At 40.6% G+C, this 22,361-nt stretch overlaps 1 protein-coding gene across 10 annotated transcripts in view; it reads left to right on the forward strand.

The window, feature by feature from the left end:
• The window catches only part of KIF16B (kinesin family member 16B), a 263,016-nt gene that overhangs the window by 130,866 nt on the left and 109,789 nt on the right, over positions 1-22,361 (forward strand). For 7 of the 10 annotated variants that reach the window (XM_019500764.2, XM_019500769.2, XM_019500766.2 and 4 more), the window contains exons 17-19: positions 112-200; positions 21,591-21,623; positions 21,968-22,021. In XM_019500764.2, the coding sequence (XP_019356309.2) occupies positions 112-200; positions 21,591-21,623; positions 21,968-22,021 (176 nt within the window). The remainder of the gene's footprint in view (positions 1-111; positions 201-21,590; positions 21,624-21,967; positions 22,022-22,361) is intronic. The other 3 variants (XM_014595029.3, XM_014595030.3, XM_019500765.2) reach the window with 2 other exon arrangements.

The raw sequence follows: 22,361 nt of genomic DNA on the forward strand, positions 1-22,361 counted from the left end.
TTTTGCCCTGTTTCATATCAAAATAGTTCATGTTTGTCAAGTGGGAATAATTATATGTATGTAAGCATAGCAATGGCTATTTAATATTTTCATTATGTTCTCTGTTGTTAGAGTGGACTGCTGTCTTCCTTCAGCTTGTCCATGACAGATCTTTCAAAATCTTGTGAGAACCTCTCAGCTGTCATGCTTTATAATCCTGGGTAAGTATACCGAGAACAACAATTATGCAAAAGTCATAATCCCTTTTTTTTAAAGTTTGGTTTAAATTTATTTTTAAATGTTACCAACTTTAAATGAAATAATTTGTTCCTATACTAACTCGGTATATGCCAGAAGATGCAAGTTGAAATTTTCAAAAGTCTTCTAAGTGGCCGCAGGCTTACAAATACATTTGGGTATGGGACTTCGGTTGTTAAGTCATCTATAGCCAGTTCCAAAAAGGGTAATGCTCAACATCTCTACCATTCCTAACTCCAGGAGTTGACTATATAAGCATGAGTTTGGTATTTAAGTTCTCTGTAATGTAAATAGGCTGATTTAGGCATGTAGGAATGAGATTTTGCAAAACCATCATGCTGAGCAGCAATGAGCTGAGAAAAAAGGCTGAAGAGAGGGGTATGACTCAAATTTTGCCTTTTTCCTCCACTTGGTTCCTAGGTGAGACTTGGATTTGCAATCCAAAACCACTTCCTGGATTTAGACATCTATGTCCAATAACTCTTGAATGCAAAAATGCATAAAAGGGCCTGGAAGAAGGAACCAAAACCACCCAGAATTCCCTGCTCTTGTGGGGTACCTACACCACTAAGCTGCTGAATCAGGCTTCCTCTTGCCTGCATTCTTTGTGGCCCTATAAATCTTGCACAGTTTAATTAGGAGAGCTGGGAGGGTCCCTTCATCATAGCCTTAATTCTAACCTAGTGGTGAGGATGTTGAAAGGAGGAAAAGTGTTGGAGTCCCCTCAGGCTGAGAAGGTTTTCTATGTCCTGGCAGATGTGTCAACCACTAGGCCAGAGGTGGGCAACATAATGTTCATAGGCTGGATCCATCCAGTGCAGCCATTTTATCTAGCCCGTGGAAACTGGGGGGCTTTTGCCCTGATTGTCAGGCGAGGAATTTTGGTGGCATTTCAGTAGTAGAGGTCTTCTGTGAGGGGCTTCAGGTGCAGGGTACTTTGTAGATGCTGCTGTAACTGCGGCAGGGAGAAGCCATGGAGACAAGTAGGGAAGGAAGTTGTGACTACAGCTATGGTAGCAGTGATGCATCTGAATTGGAAGCGGTCCCCCACTCCCAAAATGTTGCTGACTCTTGCACTAAGCCACTATATAATAAGTTGTACAGTACTGCTTTCCAGCTCTGCCTGTGTTTTTTTTTAAATAAATGTGATGGTGGCTGCTGTGTTTTCAGATGTGCTTGGAGCTGCTGGGCTATGATAGGCATGCTCTGAACATGTGTACTGTAATGTACCCCTCAGAGTTTTAGGTACAGGATTCTCAACCAGGGTTTCGTGGCACCCTGGGGTGTCTTGGGATCCTTTTAAGGGTACTATGGGTGCTACACAATGTTAGCACTCTTAGGTGTGCAGACATGATACACAAGATAAACCAAGAGATTTCAAATAAGAATCCATGGCATCAAAAGCATTTTGATCTGTTGTGGTCTTTCTGAGTTCTTTGCAACAGATAACTGCACTATTATTTTTTCTGTAGTCAAAAAAGAAGTGAAAACTAAGAACTGTCATTTTCTAAAGGGGGGCCTCAAGCCTGAAAAGGGTGAGAACCATTGAGGTGCAGAGAGGGCTAGTTAGTGAATCTGAAATTGTAGGCAAGGGGTAAGCAATGAGGCACTCAGCTAAGCCAGGCTGATGGCAATTTGGGTCCTGGGTAACCACACATACGTAGTTACCTAAGTAAGGGTGAGAATACGTATTAGAGGTAGCAAGTGCTAATTCTAAAGAATGTTGGTTTTTGTTAAGGTTAACTAGTGCTAGCGATCAGTCACATGTTCAGGATTAATACCTTCTCTAATGTTTACTGCTCAGACCTAGTGCTAGAGGGCTGGTGAGCAGGGAGCTGGGGCTGTAAGTCTGCTCCATGCCTGCTCTGCTTGCAGGCTGTAGCCACAGTGTTGGCTATGGGAGGAAGTGGGGAAGGGCCCCCCCATACCACTTGGATCACCCCTCTGCCCCTTCAGCCCCTGGATTCCCTCTCTACCCCACAGTCAGCCCCTCTACCCCAAAATCACCTCCCCAGTCCCAAGCTGACCCATCCATCCCCAGATCGCTGTGGGCAGAGGGGCAATTAGGGTGGCAAGGGTTTGATCTGGGGAGTGTGGAGGGTGATTTGAAGGTTGGAGGGGCGATTTGCAGGGAAAGGGGACAGCAGTCTGGCAGCTTCCCACCCACCCCCTACCTCTCTGACTTCCATATATCCCATCCTCCCTTTTCCTTCTCTTCCTACTCACCCAATCCCCACCCACCTGTTGTCCATATGTTTCCAGTTGTCAGTCCTGGGCTTTAGCATCCTGGATGATAATTAGTCCACCTGGGAACAGTTCCTCCTGGAATAATGGAGGACTGCAGATTGGTGGCTTTATCTCTGGTGAACACCCAGAAATTAATTGAACTCAAGCTAGGTAGAATAGCTTAAAGATAATCCATATCCAAAGTGGTGTAACTTTAAGTTGCTGTCTAAAAGGCACTTAGCACTAACTAATGGGCCTAAATGTGTGATCATTTAACTTTTAAGTGCTCTTAATAATATATAATTGTAATGTGCAACTTCAACCTGTTGAAAAAGAAGTGAAAACTAAGAACTGTCAACTTCAATCCAGTTTTCTGGCACAAACTTAGACAATTTTGGCTTCTCATGAGTGAAAACCATTAGGTAGCTATTTAGGTTGAGGCACCTAAATTCCATACAATTTGTATTTTAGGAACCTAAGTCCTTAGCTTTTCAGTGCTATTGAAAATTTTAGTCAAACAAGAATGTCACATCTATGCTGGAGGCAGAGGTGAAAAAGCAAGAGAAAATTACTGCGTTTGGGAATGGCTGTTCTGCATATAGCTTGCATGCCAGGGAATACAAGTAACTCTTCATGGCCCCTGCATTTGGCTACTGGTCTTGAAGTCCCCCCTTTCTTTTTTCACCCTACTCCATTTATTCTGTGCAAGCCTCTTTGTGAGCTCACCTCACCACTATCTGCATCCCTGCCACAACCTGTCAAAACATCTCTGCTAATTAACATTTTTCTAAAGTCCCTTTCAGTGGGATGATTTGTCTGCTACCCACTATCTCTCCCCACCTCAAAACCAGCCCCATAGTCTCTGCTGCCCCATCTATCTCATTAGCTTCCCTGGTCTCTGAGCAGTGTAGCTGGAGGGAGGCAGATTGCAGCCTTATAAGAAATAAGTATCTGATGGAATTTGGGAATTCTATTGGCTACTATGGTATAACTCATTTGGATTACCCTGAGCAAGGGGGAAAGTTAGACATTAACTGTCAAAAGCAGCCTATAGTGATGATGATATCAAAGGATGGGCCCTGCCACATGTTCAGATTAAAGCTGGATAGAAACCAGCAGTAAAGTTGTTATATATTTTCAAGCACTAACTTTGTAGCTGATCAGCTCTTTATAGCTGGTATTTCTTATGGCATCCCAATTACTTTGTACGTGTGGCCAGTCTAAATTTATTGCGTGGTTTAACCAGTTAGTTGCGTAATATATGTAACATGTGGCAGAGGCCTGTGTGATAATGAAAGAGACTGGAGAACCTAGCAATTGTTTGCATTTAATCGGAAAATGCCACGAAAGTGGAAAGAAATGGGGTAGTTCCAAAGAGAGTTGAAAATTCTTCTGAAAAAGCTAATATTATATTGAAATGTTTGAAGAAAATCCACTCATTTATTGAAGGGGTACTTTGGACACAGTGGTGAAATGTTGAAGTCACATTAGTAAATAAGTTTGGGATGCCTATATCGTTTAGTACTTTTGAAAATTTAACTAGAAATAGATTTGACACTTGAATAGTGGAGTTCTGTGTTTCATTATGTTCAAATCTTAAAGGCATTAAGAGATGTACCCTATTTCTTATTTGGAGAATTGGATCCTTAGCAATAATCTCTGTTCACATAGAGAACTTAAGACACTGAATAGTTGTCTTATCAATTTTGCATTTATTTTCTCCTAGAGGAATGAAAGAAAAGCCCTGAAAAGCAGAAATATTTTTTAGCCTCCCAAAACAAGTTCAAAAGTTACTGCTGACAGATGTTCAGATTATTTTTGTAAAGGGTTGGATGAGGGTCTTGGATGCTCCTGGGCACCCGTTACTACTATCCTGTCACTTGAGGCTTTTTTCAGACTACAAAGTGTTATCCTGTTTGAATACCGCTACGAATAATAAGACTGTATTGCACAGTACTGACCATGATTTAGCAATCAATGTAGATTAGGACAGATTTTCTCATCGTTGTCTTGCTCACAGTTATAACATTTATAGTAACATTTTATAGTACAGACAAGGCCCAGTTGGAGAGTGCATTGAAGGATGCTTCTGCCTCCAAAGTTCGTTCCATGTCCATGTGCTGTGAAATCATGCTTCCCAAAGAATATGGCTTCTGTAACCTCTCAGAAATATTTGCCTTTAGGTTAGAGCAGCCTGCACAAAAAAGGAAAGCACGTTTTTTGGAAATGTATCCTGAAGAAGAGAGAGAATTCCTGCCTTTTCTATAAGGTCTTCAAGCCCTAGGGACTGTATACATAGAACAATGTATTTAAGTCATCAATATATCAGGATTTTTCCTGGAAGTAAGTTTAAATATTTTTTCTGAATAGCACTGTTTTCCCTCTTGGTGGTGGCTTTTGCTGCTGACTGGGGGAAATATTAGGTGAAATAGATCTGTGCTAGAACCTCTCACTATTCATATCTGCAAAAACCTGTATGCATGTGTTTTATTATAGGCCATGGACTAAGTTACTGACAGTGTCATCCTTATTTTCCTATCAAGTTTTTGTGAAACTGGCTTCTGGAAACAAATGTTTTGCTTTGCTCTATTTGTAAACACAGGCAAGGATTATTTTTTATGTTTTACATTAGTGGGAGAGTGTCAACCTGTGGGCAGTTGTTGTTTGTTGTTAGTAATAAAAGCTATTTTAATTTTCCCCATAGTAACTGTTTGAGAGAGATTTTTAGCTGAGGTAGGGGACTGCTAAGCATGTTTATAATTTAAACGCTTATCCTTTGGTATAGATGCTTTAAATTTCTCTTTTTAAAAAAAACAACAAAAAACAACAACAAATGCCATATATAATAAAACAGTCTATCCACACTCACAGAAAGGAAACTTAGGAAGTTGTCTAGTCCAACCTGCTACTCAAGGTCAGGTCAGCTCTCTCCAAACCATCTCAACCAAGCATTAGTTTAACCTATACTTAAACCTCTGTTGCTGCTCACTACTGTTGGGACTCAGTAGCATGTGTTCTTTTCCCCTCTGGTGCTAGTTCATATAGGATGACAACCTATTTCTGTTATCAGTTACTATACCAGTTCAAGTGGCAGAGATCTGTGCAGGTTCTAATCCTTTTGACCTGCATCAGTGTCAGCATACTACATGATGATTAAAAATTTATTTATTTTTTAAGTTTCCTTCTCTCTCTCTTTCTCTCCCTCTCTCTCGCTCTCTGGTCTCACAGCCTCAGGAGCCTATAACCACCTTAAATACAGCCTTCCATCTCCCCTTATCTTGTGCAACATGCTTTCATCTTGCCACATCTTCACTTGTCCCTTCCAGATCAGTTTTTTTTAACTTCCCATTATTGACCTGGTTTGCCTTGAGGTTTGATACCCTTCATCTCAGCTTCCAAAATCTGCCTCACATGCCTTCTCTCATCAGTTCTTATGATATGCCCTGCTCATTTCATTCTCTGCAGTCTTACCTTGCTCAAGACATCAGGTATTTTGTAAGGTCCACAAACTCTTGATTATGTTTTCTTTATATTTCCATTTTCTTATACTGTACCAATATTTTCTTTAGCACTTCATTTTCAAACCTTTTTCCATTTCTCTTTTTCCATTTGCCTCTGTCAGCATCCAGGATTCACATTCATGTAAAAGGACAGGTTGAACAATTGTATTATAAAGCAGGATGTTAAGGTTTCTTAAGATTTTCCTTGAAGCCCCTACATTATCCAAGCTCAACAGGTATAAACCTCCCCCCAATAAAGAATATTGTTAATGTTGTAGCATCAAGCACTTAAATTAAGCAATTTTAATTCAGCTGTCTTGTATTCATGCTTTAGGATACCTGGCCTTAATTATGTGATTGCATACTGTTTTTCCACAGGGCCCTTGTTTATTCCACAAAATGGATCGATGAGCAGCTATTCAATAGTTTTTCTCTTTGTTGTCCAGTGTGCAACCCCAGGTTTGAATAGCATAAATAAAAGCCTGCTCTGAGGATTCATTTCCTTTCTAACTGCTAGAGTGTCTCCGTGCTTCACAAATATTAATTATTTTCATAGCATACCTGTAAGCTGAGGGAGCAGTATCCCATTTGCAGATAGGGAACAGAGGTACAGAGAGTCAAAGGTATCAAAGGTATTTGTGTGCCTGATTTGAGATGCATTGGATCTGATTTTTCAGAATACTTAATGCAATAAAGCACTTTCAGAGCTCACTTTCCATTGACTGCTGTTGTAGCTATTAGTGGTTGGTAGTTTTGCAAATCAGGCCTTGGATTGTCAAGTCAGGCACACAGAAAATGGTGGAAGGCAAGGAATGATTGCCTATGAGAAGTTTTAAGTGATTTGCCCGATGCTGATAGCTTGTACGAACTCTGGGGTGGAGCCAGGGAAAGAATTCAGTTCTCCAAGGCAGCCTCCTGCTTGTCTTAAGCATGCTTTTCCCTTTGTTATCCTACACATCCCTACACATCTTCCTATTTTTGCAACAGTTGAAGCAGGGCTGCTACAGACAATGGTCTCCTTTGTTCCCCAACTCTCATTTACTCTAAGAGTAGGTTCACCCACGCTGTAAACGAATGAGACAGAGAAGTATAACAAAATAGCATGGGATCATGTGACTTAAGACACTATCATAATGCAGAAAATGCAGGGTTTCATTGTTAAGGCCATTTTAAATACAACATTTCTTAAGCCCTTGATATTTCAGACTTAATTATCTTTTAATGCATTTTTTTTATGTCTTTCTGTATATAAAATATGTACATTTTTAATGCAAGGTTTTATTCTTGAAAACCCTTCTACAGACAAAGCATGGTTTCCCTGTAAAGTCTAGCACTGGAGACTCAGAACTGATAAGGAAATGTTCAGGCAGTGAAGTTAGGCTAAAGAGAGGCTTGAGGAAGATGGGAGCATCTATTACATCCTGATCAGGGCTAGTCATCCGAAATGGAAATGCATTGGCATCCATTTTTTTATTGCTAATCATATTTATTACTGTTGTGCCTGTGGACCAGCCACATGGGGCCCCATTTGGCTATGCAGCAAACAAATGCAGAGTAGAAGATGATCACTGCTGCAGAGAGCTTATGTTTAGATTAACAAGATAGAGTCAGAGTTGGGGAAGAGATGTAACAAAGATGCACACAAATGGAGGGAACAATACAATAGTGACCAACCTTATTTGGGGGTTTCTTAGGAGAAGGCAAGCTAAACTGAAAGAAAAGGCAGCATAAAAGCAGAAGGACAGGGCAAGGGAGAAGGGGGAAGAAGTCAGGTAAGAAGGTAAATTAAGGTGACGGGAAAGGCAAGGAGAGAGGTGTTTGAAACAAACAGCCTGATGAAAAAAATGCATCAGAACATGGAAAGTATAGTCAAAAAGTTCTCTGGAGGTCTGTGGGTCTCTACTTTGGCTGCTTTTGCTAGTTCTTGCAGCTTAGAGTCTGGCAGCTTTTTTCCCCCCAGTGCCACATATGGGCAGCAGAGACGCACCAAATGATGCTACTTCAGCCACCCTGACTCCCTCCCACCAGAGAGGTTCCCTTAATCAGTTCTTGACCTATGGTATGCTGTGGGAGGAATGACCCTACTTGGGACACATTGTGCCCCAAATTACTAGGGTTCATTTCTCTATTTGCCTCTAGGCTGCATGTATGTGTGGTGGAAACTTTATTAGTTGAGTGAGCCTTGTTAAGGTGTTTGCAACAGCTACAATATTTAGCTGTGCATGCATCTACTGTAATTTCTTTTTATAAAATTTATCAAATTTAATAATGGATATCCTGACAAGAAAACCACAATGTGGATACAAAATGTCAGTGTAAAAGAAGGGATGCTTGCCAGAAGATCATTGTTTAAAAAAAAAAGCAACCAATATTTCTACTCAAGGGAGATCACTTGATGGCATCAAGATGATCATACAATCATAAAGTATCCCTTGATTTTAATGGACACTGCTAAATTTGCTTTTGCATAGTTAGGAGAAATGTAGGTCTCTTCCAAGATGTTATCCTCCTTGTAACGGTCTTTTTCCCTTCAGTCTGTTCAATTTACATGGTAAGGATGACCTCTGAAAGTCAAGGGTGTTATGTCTTCTGTCTTCTCTTAGGCTGGCTTTTCAGTGTCTTAATCCTGTAGAGAGGAAGAGCTTAGAGGCATGGTTTCATTCCCCACACTTGGGAGATATCATAGCTCTGGCTGTGCATCCCTTATCCTGGGTTCTCACTAGCCTACGTATTCTGGATTGCTGTACTTTATAGGTCACCTGGGTTGGATGAGCTAGAATTTCTTGACTAGTTTAGTGTTCAAGCTTTCTCTCTGATACCTGTTCTGGGGAATAAGGCCCATAGTCCTACTGTCCTGTGCTAACTAAGACTAGTGGTGACCCTTCTGTCTCTCTACCAGCCAATCTACTGCAGTTTCAGAAGTACACCATGTTCCATCTTTATGGGTACTCTAGTTTATGATTTAATCCTTCTGGGAAAAGGAAATTGAAGCAGTTAAACCATGGATTGGCAGAAGAATTTCTAAAAGAATCACACTTTACTCGTAAACAAATCACAAGAAAGATCCAGTTTTAGACAAAATAGTAATGGTCTATATATAGCTTTCCCTCTAAGATCTCACCACTCTTTAAGTGCCTTTGTGTTTTGGTTAGGCAGTATCTTCTGGGTTCCGGGGTTCCCTCCTGCTCCAGATTGTCTCATGTGACTATTTTAAGGCCATTGAAATATATCCAGTCATGTAACTTCTGTTGATACATGCACCTTACTAATCTGTGTGTGTATTTGTTGAATAGCATTGGTAATTTAACAGTGTTTGATTTTTCCAATGCTATGAATCTCATGACCTGAGATGTAATTAAAAAAAGTTTCATTGTCAGATTTATACATAGTATATGCTTTAGTATAAGGATTTGTACCTTTTCTTTTTACAATGTTCTGGAAGCATTTGGAACCGTGGACAGCAGAAATTTGGATTGGTGCTTATGAACAACATGCCATCCTGTGTGATCTTGGAAATCGCAAAAACACTGTCTCTGGGGAAAAAAAGATGTCAGTGAAAAGTAATATGTATAAGTTGTCAGTTGTCCCCATGCTACCATACAGAATAAAGTGTACTGTATAAACTTCTTTGTGAGCCACAAAAGAAGTCTGTCTTCTGTCCATCACAGAGATGAAGATTTTGATGTGGTCAGATGTTTGAACAGTGCATGACAGAAAAAAAAGTGAGGAAATGCAAGAGGGCTTGTTGGTGGTTTTTCCAATTGGAGACAAGCTGAAGCCTGTGTTGGTATGGGCATGTCCTGTGAAGACATGACTTAACATATTGACAGGATGGGTCTCTCAACAAGAGTGGAAGAAAGACCGCTAAGGGGGAGGCTAAAAACATGGTACATGTAAAGAATGTTGGAGGATCTTAAGGAGCCTAGCCTGGCAGGGTTTTGGTTCATGAGTATGAAACTGTGGCATATGACTTAAAAGGTCACCAAATCAAGGAAGAGGAGGCGATTACATTTTCTTAGATCCTAGTATCTTCCGTAGAAGACTTCAAAACTTCCTTTTATCAATATTTCAAGCTGCAGTCAGCTTGTAGCATATGGGAAAACATTTCCAAAATCATACGTAGAAGATATGTGAATATGCTTAGCGAGTTCATAACTTTCAGTACAATTTTTTCAGGTGGGAAATGTTATCTGTATTTGTCCAATTCTCTCGACCCTGTCAAAAAGGTAACAAAATAGTTTGCATTCTCTGCTTCAAGTATCCCTTTTTCTCTTATCTTCAAGTAGACCTAATTTTTAAAATCTATTGCTTTTAGAGTCCTTCTCCTGCTGTCTCAGATTTGATAACATAAGAACCAGCAGCGAACTTTACAGTTTCTGTAATTTTGCAATAAACTGCTTGTAAGGTTAAGTATCTGGAACAATCTGTAGCAGAAAAGCCTGGGAATTATTATTTTCATTTTTTACAATAGCAAGTAAGTGATAGTTGTATTCTGTTAGTTTCTGACTCCTCTGATGATGCTGGATTCCTGTTTCTGAAATCCAGAGGTTTTCTCTTGTGTTTACAGATTAATTTAAAAAAATCTAAGAGAAAGCAATAATCTAACAGAAAGTGATATATACCATGTAAAATCACATGTGCTTTTTAAAACTATTTGAATTATAAGGCAAATGAAATGATCAAAATAGATGTTAAAGCACTTTCCTGTAACTGGATTCACTAGCTGTGCGTGCAAAGTTTCTTTATTATAATGAAAAGAGTACAAAATAGTAGGAAGAAGATGAAACTGCTTTGAAAGTAAAGCAATCCTTGGAAAAGAATGGAAAGAAGATGCAATAAATCCTGTCATGTCCTCTTTCTTTCTTGACAGAAACATCACTTGAAAGTGCATCTTACTTTTATTTTCTAACTATGTAAATTCAGCCTAGCAATATAGAGAGCAACAAATGGCTAGTTTGTTTAAACTTTAGTTATTGCCGGTGTATGTAAGGTTACTTGTTTTTCTACTCCTGATGTACCTTCAAAATGCTTCTGACACCTTAATGCTTGACAATTATTGTATTTGGCCCTAATATACGACTTATTTACATTACTTATAGAGCACTTATTGTTTCCAGTTTTCAGTCAAGTTCTAAAACAAGTACTTGAGTTTAGTAGGTGTGTGTGTGTTTGTTTTACGGGTTCAAAAGACTTATGTTTGAATATGGGTTCTTCAAGGCTATAATGAGTCCTTCCCTCCACAAACAACTTAAGCACTTTTGAAAACCGAACTTTGCTGCAACCAAGGTTTTTGAGTGACCTCACATCACTTTTTCTTTGTGTGAAAAAGCTGCCTGGTGTTGAACGGGTGTTACTTATCCATGAAAAAGTAAACAGTTGAAAATGTTAAGGAACGAATGAAAGAAGAATGAGATAGGGAACAATATATACATAAAGTGAAGTAAAAAAAAAAAAAAAAAGCAAAAGAGAATTTGATGAGCTTTCTCCATATTCTCTTGCATGTCCTTATGAAAGGGGACATGTAAGAGAATAAGGAGAAATAATTAAAATGGGGAATTACCTCTATTGTCTTAATGGCCAAAAGAGGTGGAAAATGATCTGTGGACCATCAAAGCCATCTGGCCACCTTTGTATCTACTTTGCTCAAGAACTCAGTCCACTGACATGAAGCCTCTTAGGTCAGGAAAGATACTGGAGCTGAAGTCATCATTGTCAGCAGTTCCTCAATGCGAGGATGACAGTCTTCTGGTAAACAGAGGAGTCATCAGCGAGTACATAGATGACCGAGGCAGCTGATTCAAGATCTGCAAATTCCACTGGAGATGTGGCAAATAGTTCTGGAAGAAAGGAGTAAATTCTGGTGATGTCAGGTCACAACATTTTCCCTTTTGTTTCTTTCATCTATCCACATCCACAGTGAGATGAGTTTGCTCCAAATAATAAGTGCCTTGTTGTACATCATGACACCAATGAGAGTGATTCAGTGCTTGAGTCTCCCAGGTACTGATGTTAATATTGCATTTTTTAGCTTTGCCTTCAAGGTGTCCTTGAATCTCTTATTTTGCCCACCTCTAGAGTGGTGACCATCAGTGAGTTGGGAGTATAGGATCTGTTTTGGGAGCTAGTTTTCAGGCTTCCTCATGATATGCCCTGTCTAACAGAGCTGGTGCCATATACACATGACTTTAATGTTGGTGGTGTTTGCGTGAGCCAGAATGCTGGCATTCATTCTTCTGTCCTTCCAGTTGGAGACTTACCCAAAGACATTGCTGATAGTCATGTTCCAAAGTTTTCAAGTATTTCCAATATGTCCAGGTTTCATATCCATATGACAGGGGTAGGGCTGACAGCAGTCTGGTATATGAGAAGATTGGTTTTGGTCCTGATGTCATAATCATTAAAGACAGGTTTGGAGACTTCCACAGGCTGTACTGGCAGATTTTCCAGTGTTGACTATTGTCTGTGTTTACATTTTAGATAAGGGGACCCAGGTAGGGGACTATTCTCAATTTGCTCAATATTCTCAAGGATTGCCCTCTAATTGTATTGAAGATCAGTAATGGAGGTGTTAGCTTTCCAGGATTTGGAATGTAACCAGTTGATATTAAAGAGATTCCTGTCCTTGTGACACTGGGTGCTGAATCCATGGAAGTCTACCGGCAACAAAATGCGAAATAGCTGACATATAGGTGGGAAATGAGTGTTGGTGCAGTTATACATGCTTGTTTGATTCCACTTGTAGTTGTGGAGGGGTCCATTTCCAAGCCATTCCTTAGGAGGGTTGCTGTCATGTCATCATGAAAGAGTCTGATAATGATAACAAATTTTGGCAGGCATCCAGAACTCATCAGGATGTTCATTAGGGCCTGTCTGTCAATTGAATTAAAGGCCTTAGTTGGGTCAGTGAAGGCCATGTGAAGAGCGTGATGTTGCTTTCAGCACTTTTTCTGCAGCTGTCTAGCAATAAAGATCATGTGTACTGTACCTCTGTGGTCTGAAATCACATACAGAATCAGGTGGAATCTGCTCAGTGAGGAAAGTGAGTCTATTGAGGAGAATACAGGCAAGGATTTTCCCAGCTATGGGCAGGAATGCAGTACAACAGTAATAGCTGCAATCTGATCTATCTCCTTTCTTCAATATGGTAACAATTTTTATGTCTCTAGTCACTGGGAATCTGTTCATGTTTCCAGATTTTCATAATAGCAGTGTGTATTTGGTAAGAGAGCTATTTTCCAACTTCCTGATAAATTTCAGTTGGTATTCTATCAGGACCACATACTTTTGTTCTTTATCTACTTGATGGTTTTCAAGGCGCCTCGATAAGCTGGTGCAAGGTAATTCTTGATGGGGTGCTGTGGAATGACCTCACCTTTATTGCCTTCAGCATTAGAATCTCCATTCAGGAGCTCTTGAAAGTGCTTCTTCCACTGTGCATTGGTAATGAAGGTGTCTTCAAAAAGCATTGTTCAGTCTTTGGACCTCAGAGATATGACCACTTGTGTGCTCATAAGTGGCTTTGGTTACACTGAAAAACTACACTTTCAGCAAACTTCTGAATCTCTTCTGTTTTGTTCATTCCCCATGTGGCAGAGCACCATTGGGGTGCTTGCCACTTAAGGACTATTGCAGACTGCAGAGGAGCCTGCGTGGTAAGCAGCAGTGAGGTTTCCCCCCAACTTAGTAGCCATTTTAAGGGAGAAGGTAGGTAGCATAACACCTTTGGTGTCTGCCACTTTAAGAGCTGGGAGCAGGCAGCTGGCAGGTGCGGACCAGCCCTGATGAGGCAGCCACTTTAGATCCAGGCTCTCAGGGCTGATCCAACATTTTACTGCAAGCAGCCGAAGGAATAACACCCGGCTCAGTTGCTGCTTATGGAACATGTTGGAAGTAAGAGCAGGAGCTACTGGGTATAGCAGGAGGCTCCTGGTCCTGGGTAAGACCGAAAAATGCACCCTGCCAGGTATGGGTAGCCTGGTGGGGCTGTCCATGGTGGACCCCAACACCCACCAGCCAGTGGGTTATTAAAATAGGAGGGGAGTAGGGCCAGACGCATCCAGGGACAGGCACCTGAGCCCAGAGTGGATAGTGGGGCCAGGCATGCCCATGGGAGTGGCACCTGAGTTTGCGGGGGATGTAGGACCCCAAGGCCTCAGAGACGGGGTGAGTGTTGAGGTCCCAGAGATGGGGGGGTGAGTGTTGAGGCCCAGGCAGGTCTTCGGATGCCTGAGTCTGCAACTGGGGCTGAGGCTGAGTGAGGTGGCTCAGAGGGAACCACAAGCAGATGAGGCAAGTGATTGGCCTCAAGTAGGGAACCTGTGGGTTGAGTTATCCAGTGAAGTGTTAGGGGTGGAGTCATCCCAGTGTTTGGCAAATTGCCCATTGACTGTGCAGATGAGAGTCAAGGGAGAGGCCCAAAAGGCTGCACTAGGGCTGGGCAAGGAATAAAGAGACAAGCCTGATGGCCTACGCAGTCGCTCAGGGGAGCAGGCTAGGGTGAATTTGGCTTGGTGGGGGGCATGAGTGCAAGAGGCCCAGTGAGGGAGGGCAGAGTGATCGAGGCCCCAGTGAGAGTGGAGCGGTATGAATGAGGCCCAGAACAGGGCAGTATGTGAGAGGTCTAACAACGAACTGAGTTTGGCCCAGCCTCAAGGCAGAGCAGAGAGCAGCTCCAGGGGGTCATCTGCGAGGCATGGGACATGATAAAGGGGGGTTGGAGTCATGTGTGTACCGCCCTTTGGCATCAGGGCACACAAAGGGCAACCTCCTGCCTAATTAGCATCTGAATTACTTTACAACAGGGCATGGCAGGCGAGTAAGGCAGGCAGCTTGCCCAAAGACAGGTGGGTGACCAGCACTGTGACTAGTCCAGGGGAAGTCCACTTGTCTCACCCCACTTGTTCTTTTGCTCTCTAATTTTCCTCTGTGTCTCAGTTTTAATGTGCTGGTAAGTGTCTTTCTTCTGTTTGAAGTTAATGCCACTGTGCCAAACTTTGAAGGCTCTCCCTTTTCTGTCAGTAAGAGCTTGTCTTTCTCTGTCCTTCTCATTGAGCAAGTGCTGATGTTTCTTTGCGGAGAAGTCTCAAGGTTCTTTGCATGCCTTGTGATTGCTTTTCTTGAGACTCTCCTTGTGATAAATGGTGTTAAGATAATCAGGGTTGGAGAGTTTCTCACTGAGACTGTGCTGGAGTTTATTGCTTTTAGCAGTCTTTCAAGAAGCTGATATTGAACTCTTCCTTGGTTGCTTCTTTTGTTTACATTGTTTTGGGGTGATGCAAATGGATCGGATAGAAGTATCACACCATGATCATTCAGCAGTCATCTGTGCTGGTGATATGGATGCCACAACACTCCCATGTAGTCAGTCGGTACCCATGTTTTGAGTAGGAGCACATCCATGATTGAGAGCACATCCTGAATACTTTCTCAGGAAGAGAATTTCATTTGAATTAACTTTTCCCACCCTTTCCTTTCCATATTTCAGACTCCCTGCCCACCCTAGCATTGAAGTCACCAAGAAGAGTGATCTTACTGTCTTTGGGGATGGGTGACAGCACTTAGTCAAGTTTAGAATAGAATTCTGCTTTTGCTTCACCATCTGCATCAAGGGTCAGGGTGTATGCACTGATGACTGCTGTCTGTTGTTCAGTTGAAGCAGATCATTCCGCATATGAAAGAGGCTATAACCACACCATGTCAGGTACCATTGTGTGGTAACAGTTTCTAAATGTTGGATAATTAATAGGGTTTGCTGTACTTTCAATATATTTTTTTGGTAAAGGGCCTTTTTCTTTTAACTTTTTACACAATAAAAATGTTGTGCCTTAGAAGCTGATAACCCATACATTTTTGTATAATTATTTATGTCTCTAGATTTCACACTTCCTTGTCCCCTGCGAAAGTCATGCCTGGGTATCGTTAGTTTAGTTATGTCTTCAAACAGTGTTTTCTTAGTTTGATTGTTGAACTGCCAAAAGTATTTCTATGTTGAATAAAAATTTGGCTTAACATCCAAAATACTCAGCTTGTGCTCAGCTTCTGTCTCTAATCCAGTGTCATGGAACACTACTTCAGCTAATAAGCTTTGGATAAAATAGAGCTTTTGCTCATAGATTTATGTTGAAGATTTCATTTGTGGACCTTGTATAAGTTGCTCTTTACTGTAACTCTAAAACTGCTCATGAGAAACCTTGGTCTTGTCATGGATTTAGCTTTTTTATTAACCATATAAATTGGGTTGCTGAAATAGCATTGTAACATCTTTGTAGTCTTGCCAGCATTTAGTTTTTCATAGATAGATGTACATCAGTAGCAGCTCACACTTTCATGTTGTGTAAATTAGGCTGTTGTGATACTGTCCTAGTAAAATTGGCTTCCTTTTCTGTGTAGCTTATCCATAATATTTATCCTTTCTTGTGTAATATATTTTTTAAGCTGATGGTGACCATTTTATTCCAAATAATGATCAGATTAAATTCCACTATGAGGATTGTATAGAAGAAGAAAGGACAGCCTTTATCCTGAGTTATTTATATCTTTTATTTTAAAACTAATGTCAAATGTCTTCTGTTCTCAATATGTTTTTGATTATGGTATTTGTTAATTTATTAACTAAGACAGGGTATGTAGGGTGTGGTTTCATGATCCTAAAAATGCTACACTTATGGTATGCTCACTGTCTGTAGTGAATATTTTTATTATTTTTAGAAAGAAATATTAAAATATATGTAAATTCAAACTGTCTACATAATTGCAGTTATATTACATTAAAAATACATTTAACTACAACTGTCACTAATTAATATAGAGTATTTTTACTTATTTACTGTTTAGGAACTTACATGTACAAATTCTAAGTTGCAACAGATCTGAATTAAATGTTCTAATATACTTGGTTGTATTGTTAGTTAATTTGTTTTTTATATACCTATTCATAGGCATTTTATATAACACTACAAAAATATATGAAACAAGTAAAACCAGATTTGAAACTTAAAGGGGGACCTACAAAAAGTGGAACCTTGGTCATATTGCTAGGGATGAGTATTATATGGGTGTGCAGAGAGAAAATCAGGAAGGCTGAAGCACAATTTAAGATGCAGTTGGGAAGAGATGTAAACTGCATTAAAAAGGGAGTCTCCAAGTATGTTAGAAATGTAAGAGAAAGACCATGGAAAGTGTAGGTCCCATACTAAATGCAGAAGGCAACCTAGTTGCAAATGGTACACAGAAGGCTAGTTTATTTTTAATGTCTTTTTTACTGTAGTCCTGACTGATAAGGTCAACTGACAGATCATGAATGCAGTTGGCAAAGATCTGGAAGGAGATAAGCAGCCAGGAGTAGTGGAAGAACTAGTCTGGGATGACTTAAGAAGATAAGGACATAAGACAGTAGTCAATATAGCCCAGTACTCAGTCACCGACAGTGGCAGGAGTGGAAGCTTTATATATTTCATAGACATTAGGGCTGGAAGGGACCTCGGAAGATCATCGAGTCCAGCCCCCTGCCCAAAGGGCAGGAAGTCAGCTGGGGTCATAGGATCCCAGCAAGATAAGCATCCAGTTTGCTCTTGAAGGTGTTCAATGTAGGCGCTTGAACCACCTCCGGTGGCAGGCTGTTCCAGACCTTGGGGGCTCGGACAGTAAAGAAATTCTTCCTTATGTCCAGCCTGAAATGGTCTTGTAGTAGTTTATGACCATTCAACCTAGTCGTCATCCCTAGGGGCGCTCTGGTGAACAAACGTTCCCCCAGATACTGGTGGTCACCCCTGATAAACTTATAGGTGGCCATCAGATCACCCCTGAGCCTGCGCTTTTCCAGGCTAAAGAGCCCCAGGGCTCTCAGACTGTCATCGTAAGGTCTGCTTCCCTGACCTCTGATCATGCGCGTGGCTCTTCTCTGGACTCTCTCAAGCTTCTCCACATCCTTTTTGAATTGTGGAGCCCAAAACTGGACGCTTTAGAACAGATCTCTCCTGCTACTGCCATCGGAGTCTCCAGGCTTTCCTCCCTATGGGCAGGATAGGGTGGTATGGCCCATGGGGCTAAGGGAGCCTCTGGATGGTGGGCTTGGAGACCCAGGGATCCCATATTGTGTGGCAGCCTAGTAATGTAGTGCCAGTTGCCTGCTGCAGTGTGGCCCCATGTGGTACAGAATGGGAATTTCAGTCCAGTACACTGTGGGAGTGAGAGGGGTCAGGGCAAGTGTCAGTCGGTGGACTTGTATCTGGGGCTTTGGTCTGGCCAGCACTTCCTCCACATAAACCCTTGTGCAGGAACATTAAGTGTCTGGGCAACATGTCTCAATCTGATCCCAGATTGCTTTGTTGTTCCGTCCAGTTTGCACTCTGACTCAACTTCTTGACCTGGCTTGTTCTTGGATTCTGCTTGCTTCTCTTGACCTTTGTTGGCAACTTGATCCTTGAGTGGCTTCAGACCTAGTCACCCACAACCTGGTGTGCTTGGGTGCCTGCCCTGCAGCATAGGAAGGCCTAGGTATTGCAGTGTGGCATGCAGTCTGGGGATGTATGGCCCCCACAGTTTGTAGTTGGGAAGCCTACAATCCCCGGTCACTCAGAAGTTGGAAAACCCTGCTTTAGAGTGATACCATTGACCAGGGGATCTTCAGAGTGATCAGCAATGGTGTATCCCTCCCTGACATGTATCATCATTGACCTAGAGGTGCACGAGCATACATTGGTTATATTTATTTGTTATTACTGGATCTGTCATCCGTGAATTTTTCTAGTCCCTTTTTGAACCTGGCTATGCTATCTGCCTCTACAACCTCCTGTGGTAATGAGTTCCATGAGTTTAACTACTTGCTGGGTAAAAAAGTACTTTCTCTTATTAGTTTTAAACCTGTCTCCTGCTAATTTCAGTAGGTGCCCTCTGTAGGACTCTGTCAGTGTTGTTAGGGTGTTTGATGTCACTGGTCATGTCAGTCTCCCTCAGTTTGAATGGTTTATTGTCCACAAACAAGCCTAGGCACTAGGATCCATGGCCAAGTGAATTGGTACGTGCTGGTAGCCGGGTCTTTTGATGGCATGGTACAGGCATGAACATAACCCTAAGTATTCAGGGTTCCTGGGCCTAGTTTTTTTTTATACACTGATGAAAAGAACTTCATTTTACAGCAGACACATCTCAATTCTCACCAGTTACTAAAACATATTTAGTTGACATCATGGGTGATTGGTGCCTCCTAAGCCTGGGGGGCACAGTTTGTGGGTGGCAGTGTTGGCAACAGGGTGGTGAGCAGTGACTGCCCACAGAAGTCAGTGGCAGCCAATCTCAGGGGGGAGGGGGCACTAGCCCCCCATATCCCTCCCACAACCTACTTCTCAGCAATTAGTGCAACTTCCTACCAGGTATAGGCACCTGTGGCTAGGTCACTGATCTTGGTTGGTGTTCTATACTGGTCTTATCAATTCACTCTTAGCTTTGAATGCTCCTCTAAAACTAGTGGGCCTCACGCACCTCAACCCGGCCCGCCCCCACCTGCTCCAAGTGCAGCCCTGGCCGATATGTTGGTGCACCTTTAGAAAATACTATTACGTGGATACATAACTGGCTGGATCATCATGCTCAATGAGAAGTCTTCAGTAGCTCAGGATCTAGTTGGAAGGATGGATCAAGTGGGGCTGCCCACGGGTTTGTCTTGGATCCAGTATTAAGATCATCATTAATGATTCAGATGATGGTATTGAATGCACATTTAGCAAATTTGTGGATTCTACCAAGCAGGGTGGAGTTGCAGACACTCAGGAGGGTAGCCCTAGGATCCAGAGATTCAGCAAGGACAAGTGTCAAGTCCTGTACTTGAGCTAGAATAATCACACACACAAATACACATTAGGGATTGATTAGCTAGGTTGCATTTCTACACAAAAGGACCTGGGGGTTATAATAGACTATAAGATGACTATGAGTCAACGGTGTATTTTGTTGCCAAAAAAAAAAAAGTCAGCAGCATACTGGGTTGTATTAACAGAAATGTCACTTACAGATCAAGCAGTGATTCTTCCACTCTATTCAGCACTGGTGAAGTTTCACATGGAATACTGTATCCAGTTTTGGGCCTCATACTTCAAGGATGCAGACAATTTGGAACGAGTCCAGGATAGAACAGTAAAAATGATTAGGGGCCTAGGAGGCAAGACTTATGAGGAAAAGCTGACAGAACTAGTATTATTTAATATGGAGGAGCATCATGGTGGGGATTTGCTAACAGTCTTTAAATACCTGAAGGACATTACAGAAAGGATAGAGATGGGTTTTTCTCTGTGGCCATAAAGAACAAGACTAGAAGTGTTGGCCTCAAGCAGGGGAAATTTAGGCTGGAGATTAGGAGGAACTTTCTGACTATGAGGGTGGTCAGGCATTGAAACAGGCTACCTAGAGAAATTGTAGAATTTCCTAGGAATTCTTGGGAGTTTTCAAAAGCAGGTTAGACAGACACCTGGCTGGGATGGTTTAGTCAGGGATGATCCTGTCCCAAGCAGGGAGCAAAACTAGATGACATTATGAGCTCCTTTCCTGCCCTACATTTCTGTGATCCTGTATTAGACATAGACATATATGTATACCTATAAAATACATATATATACTTTCACTGGTTTTCTTGTTTCACCTATTTGTATTATATAATCCATTTGTTTTTATATATATGCAGCCCCCCTACACACGTGTGTGTGTGTGTGTGTATATTTGATATATATACATGCAAGCACACACATTATACATATGTGTGTATGGATTTTCAAATTAAAGGTCTTTGGTTGAACAATATGTTATAGCTATGCATTCTACATATAGACTTTTACTTGTTTATTTGTTTTATCTATATATCATAGATGCAATGAGTAAATAAGTGAAACTATATGTGCATATGTATGTCTCTGATACATGAACTGTTAAACCAGACCTTTAATTTGAAAATCTGTTTTATCAAAATGTGTGTTATGACCTTTCATATGACTCATTACCCAATAATTTTTTTTAAATCTTCAATTTTAAATAATTCAAATACATAGGAGTCCCGTAGATAAAATTATAGGATCCTGCCATTTTTTGTTGTAACATTATACTCCTCTAGCATATAGAAAATTAAACATTCTAGTTCTTCAAAAAAAAATTCTAATTCAAATGTTTTGTTATCCTGAAATACTTTAGAAAAACAGGGTTATACCATAACCTATATTTAAATATCTTTTATGTCTGCCTCACAGCTTTATGTTAATAGTATTACAATTATTGTTGGCTTATGCATTGAAAAAAAAAATTGTATTCATACTTCACTTTGGTCTCCTTGAAATTCAAAAAGTCTTCCTATCAAGATAGGAACCAGTTGATAAATTGCAGAACACAAATATTAAGTAACTCTCACTGGCATAGGAAAAACATGTTGTATAAGGGAAAAAAAAATACTAATTAACTATAACCTGGAGTTACAGCATGAGTGACTAGAACTACATAGACCTAACAAACCTAACCTTTCATAAAGCAAAATGTTGGTGGCTTTAAAATAGTCTTTATTGCTTTTCTCTAAATGTGCTTTTTTTTTTTTTTTTCCTATAAATCCCTTTCTTAATTGATCACTTTGTTTCTCTCTACCTCCTGTGGCAGTCTTTTCCCTGTAAAAGGACCAATCTGTTTAAGGTAGAGAAACTCAATTTCTATATTGATTGCCTTGTCTGCATGTAGTTAACTCGCAGGGTCTTTGCTAATCAGTTATCTGTCTTGTTTAACTTTACTATTTAAGTAGTTTCTTCCAATAAATTCATTTACTTCTTTCAGCTTCTGTGCAAGTGCCAAGCAGCACAAAAACTAATTTGTAACCTTTATTTAAGGAAACTTTTTCAGTTATTGTAGAACATAGTCAATTTTTGTAAAACTTGTCAAAATTATTGTTCATTTTGAAATTTTTATAATTTGCCATGTTCAGTTTCTGTCAAAATTTTCAATAAATAATACTCATTTTTCAAACTCTTCCTTTTCACTAGACTAGAATTTGAGAGACAGCAACGAGAAGAGCTAGAAAAATTAGAATGTAAAAGGTAATTTATTCCCATCGGGTTTGTGTGTGTGTGTGTGTGTGTGTGTGTGTGTGTGTGTGTGTGTGTGTGTGTGTGTGTGTGTGAGAGAGAATAAACTGATTTAAAATCAGTGTGAAATAAATAATTGATTTTGAATCATGATTTAAATCAGTGAGCAAGAAATATTATTTTTAACACAATGATATTCATTTTCTTTTAAATGTGCATGCTTTAGTTCTTTTCCTAAACACATTATGGTTTTCATAGAATATTAGCTATTAAGATGATGAATTTAATGTAAATATAAACCTTACACTAAATACAGTGCTGCTTTTTGCTCACTAATATGATATAGTGTGTG

This window comes from Alligator mississippiensis, chromosome 1 (genome assembly GCF_030867095.1).
Source record: "Alligator mississippiensis isolate rAllMis1 chromosome 1, rAllMis1, whole genome shotgun sequence".
NCBI lineage: Eukaryota > Metazoa > Chordata > Crocodylia > Alligatoridae > Alligator > Alligator mississippiensis.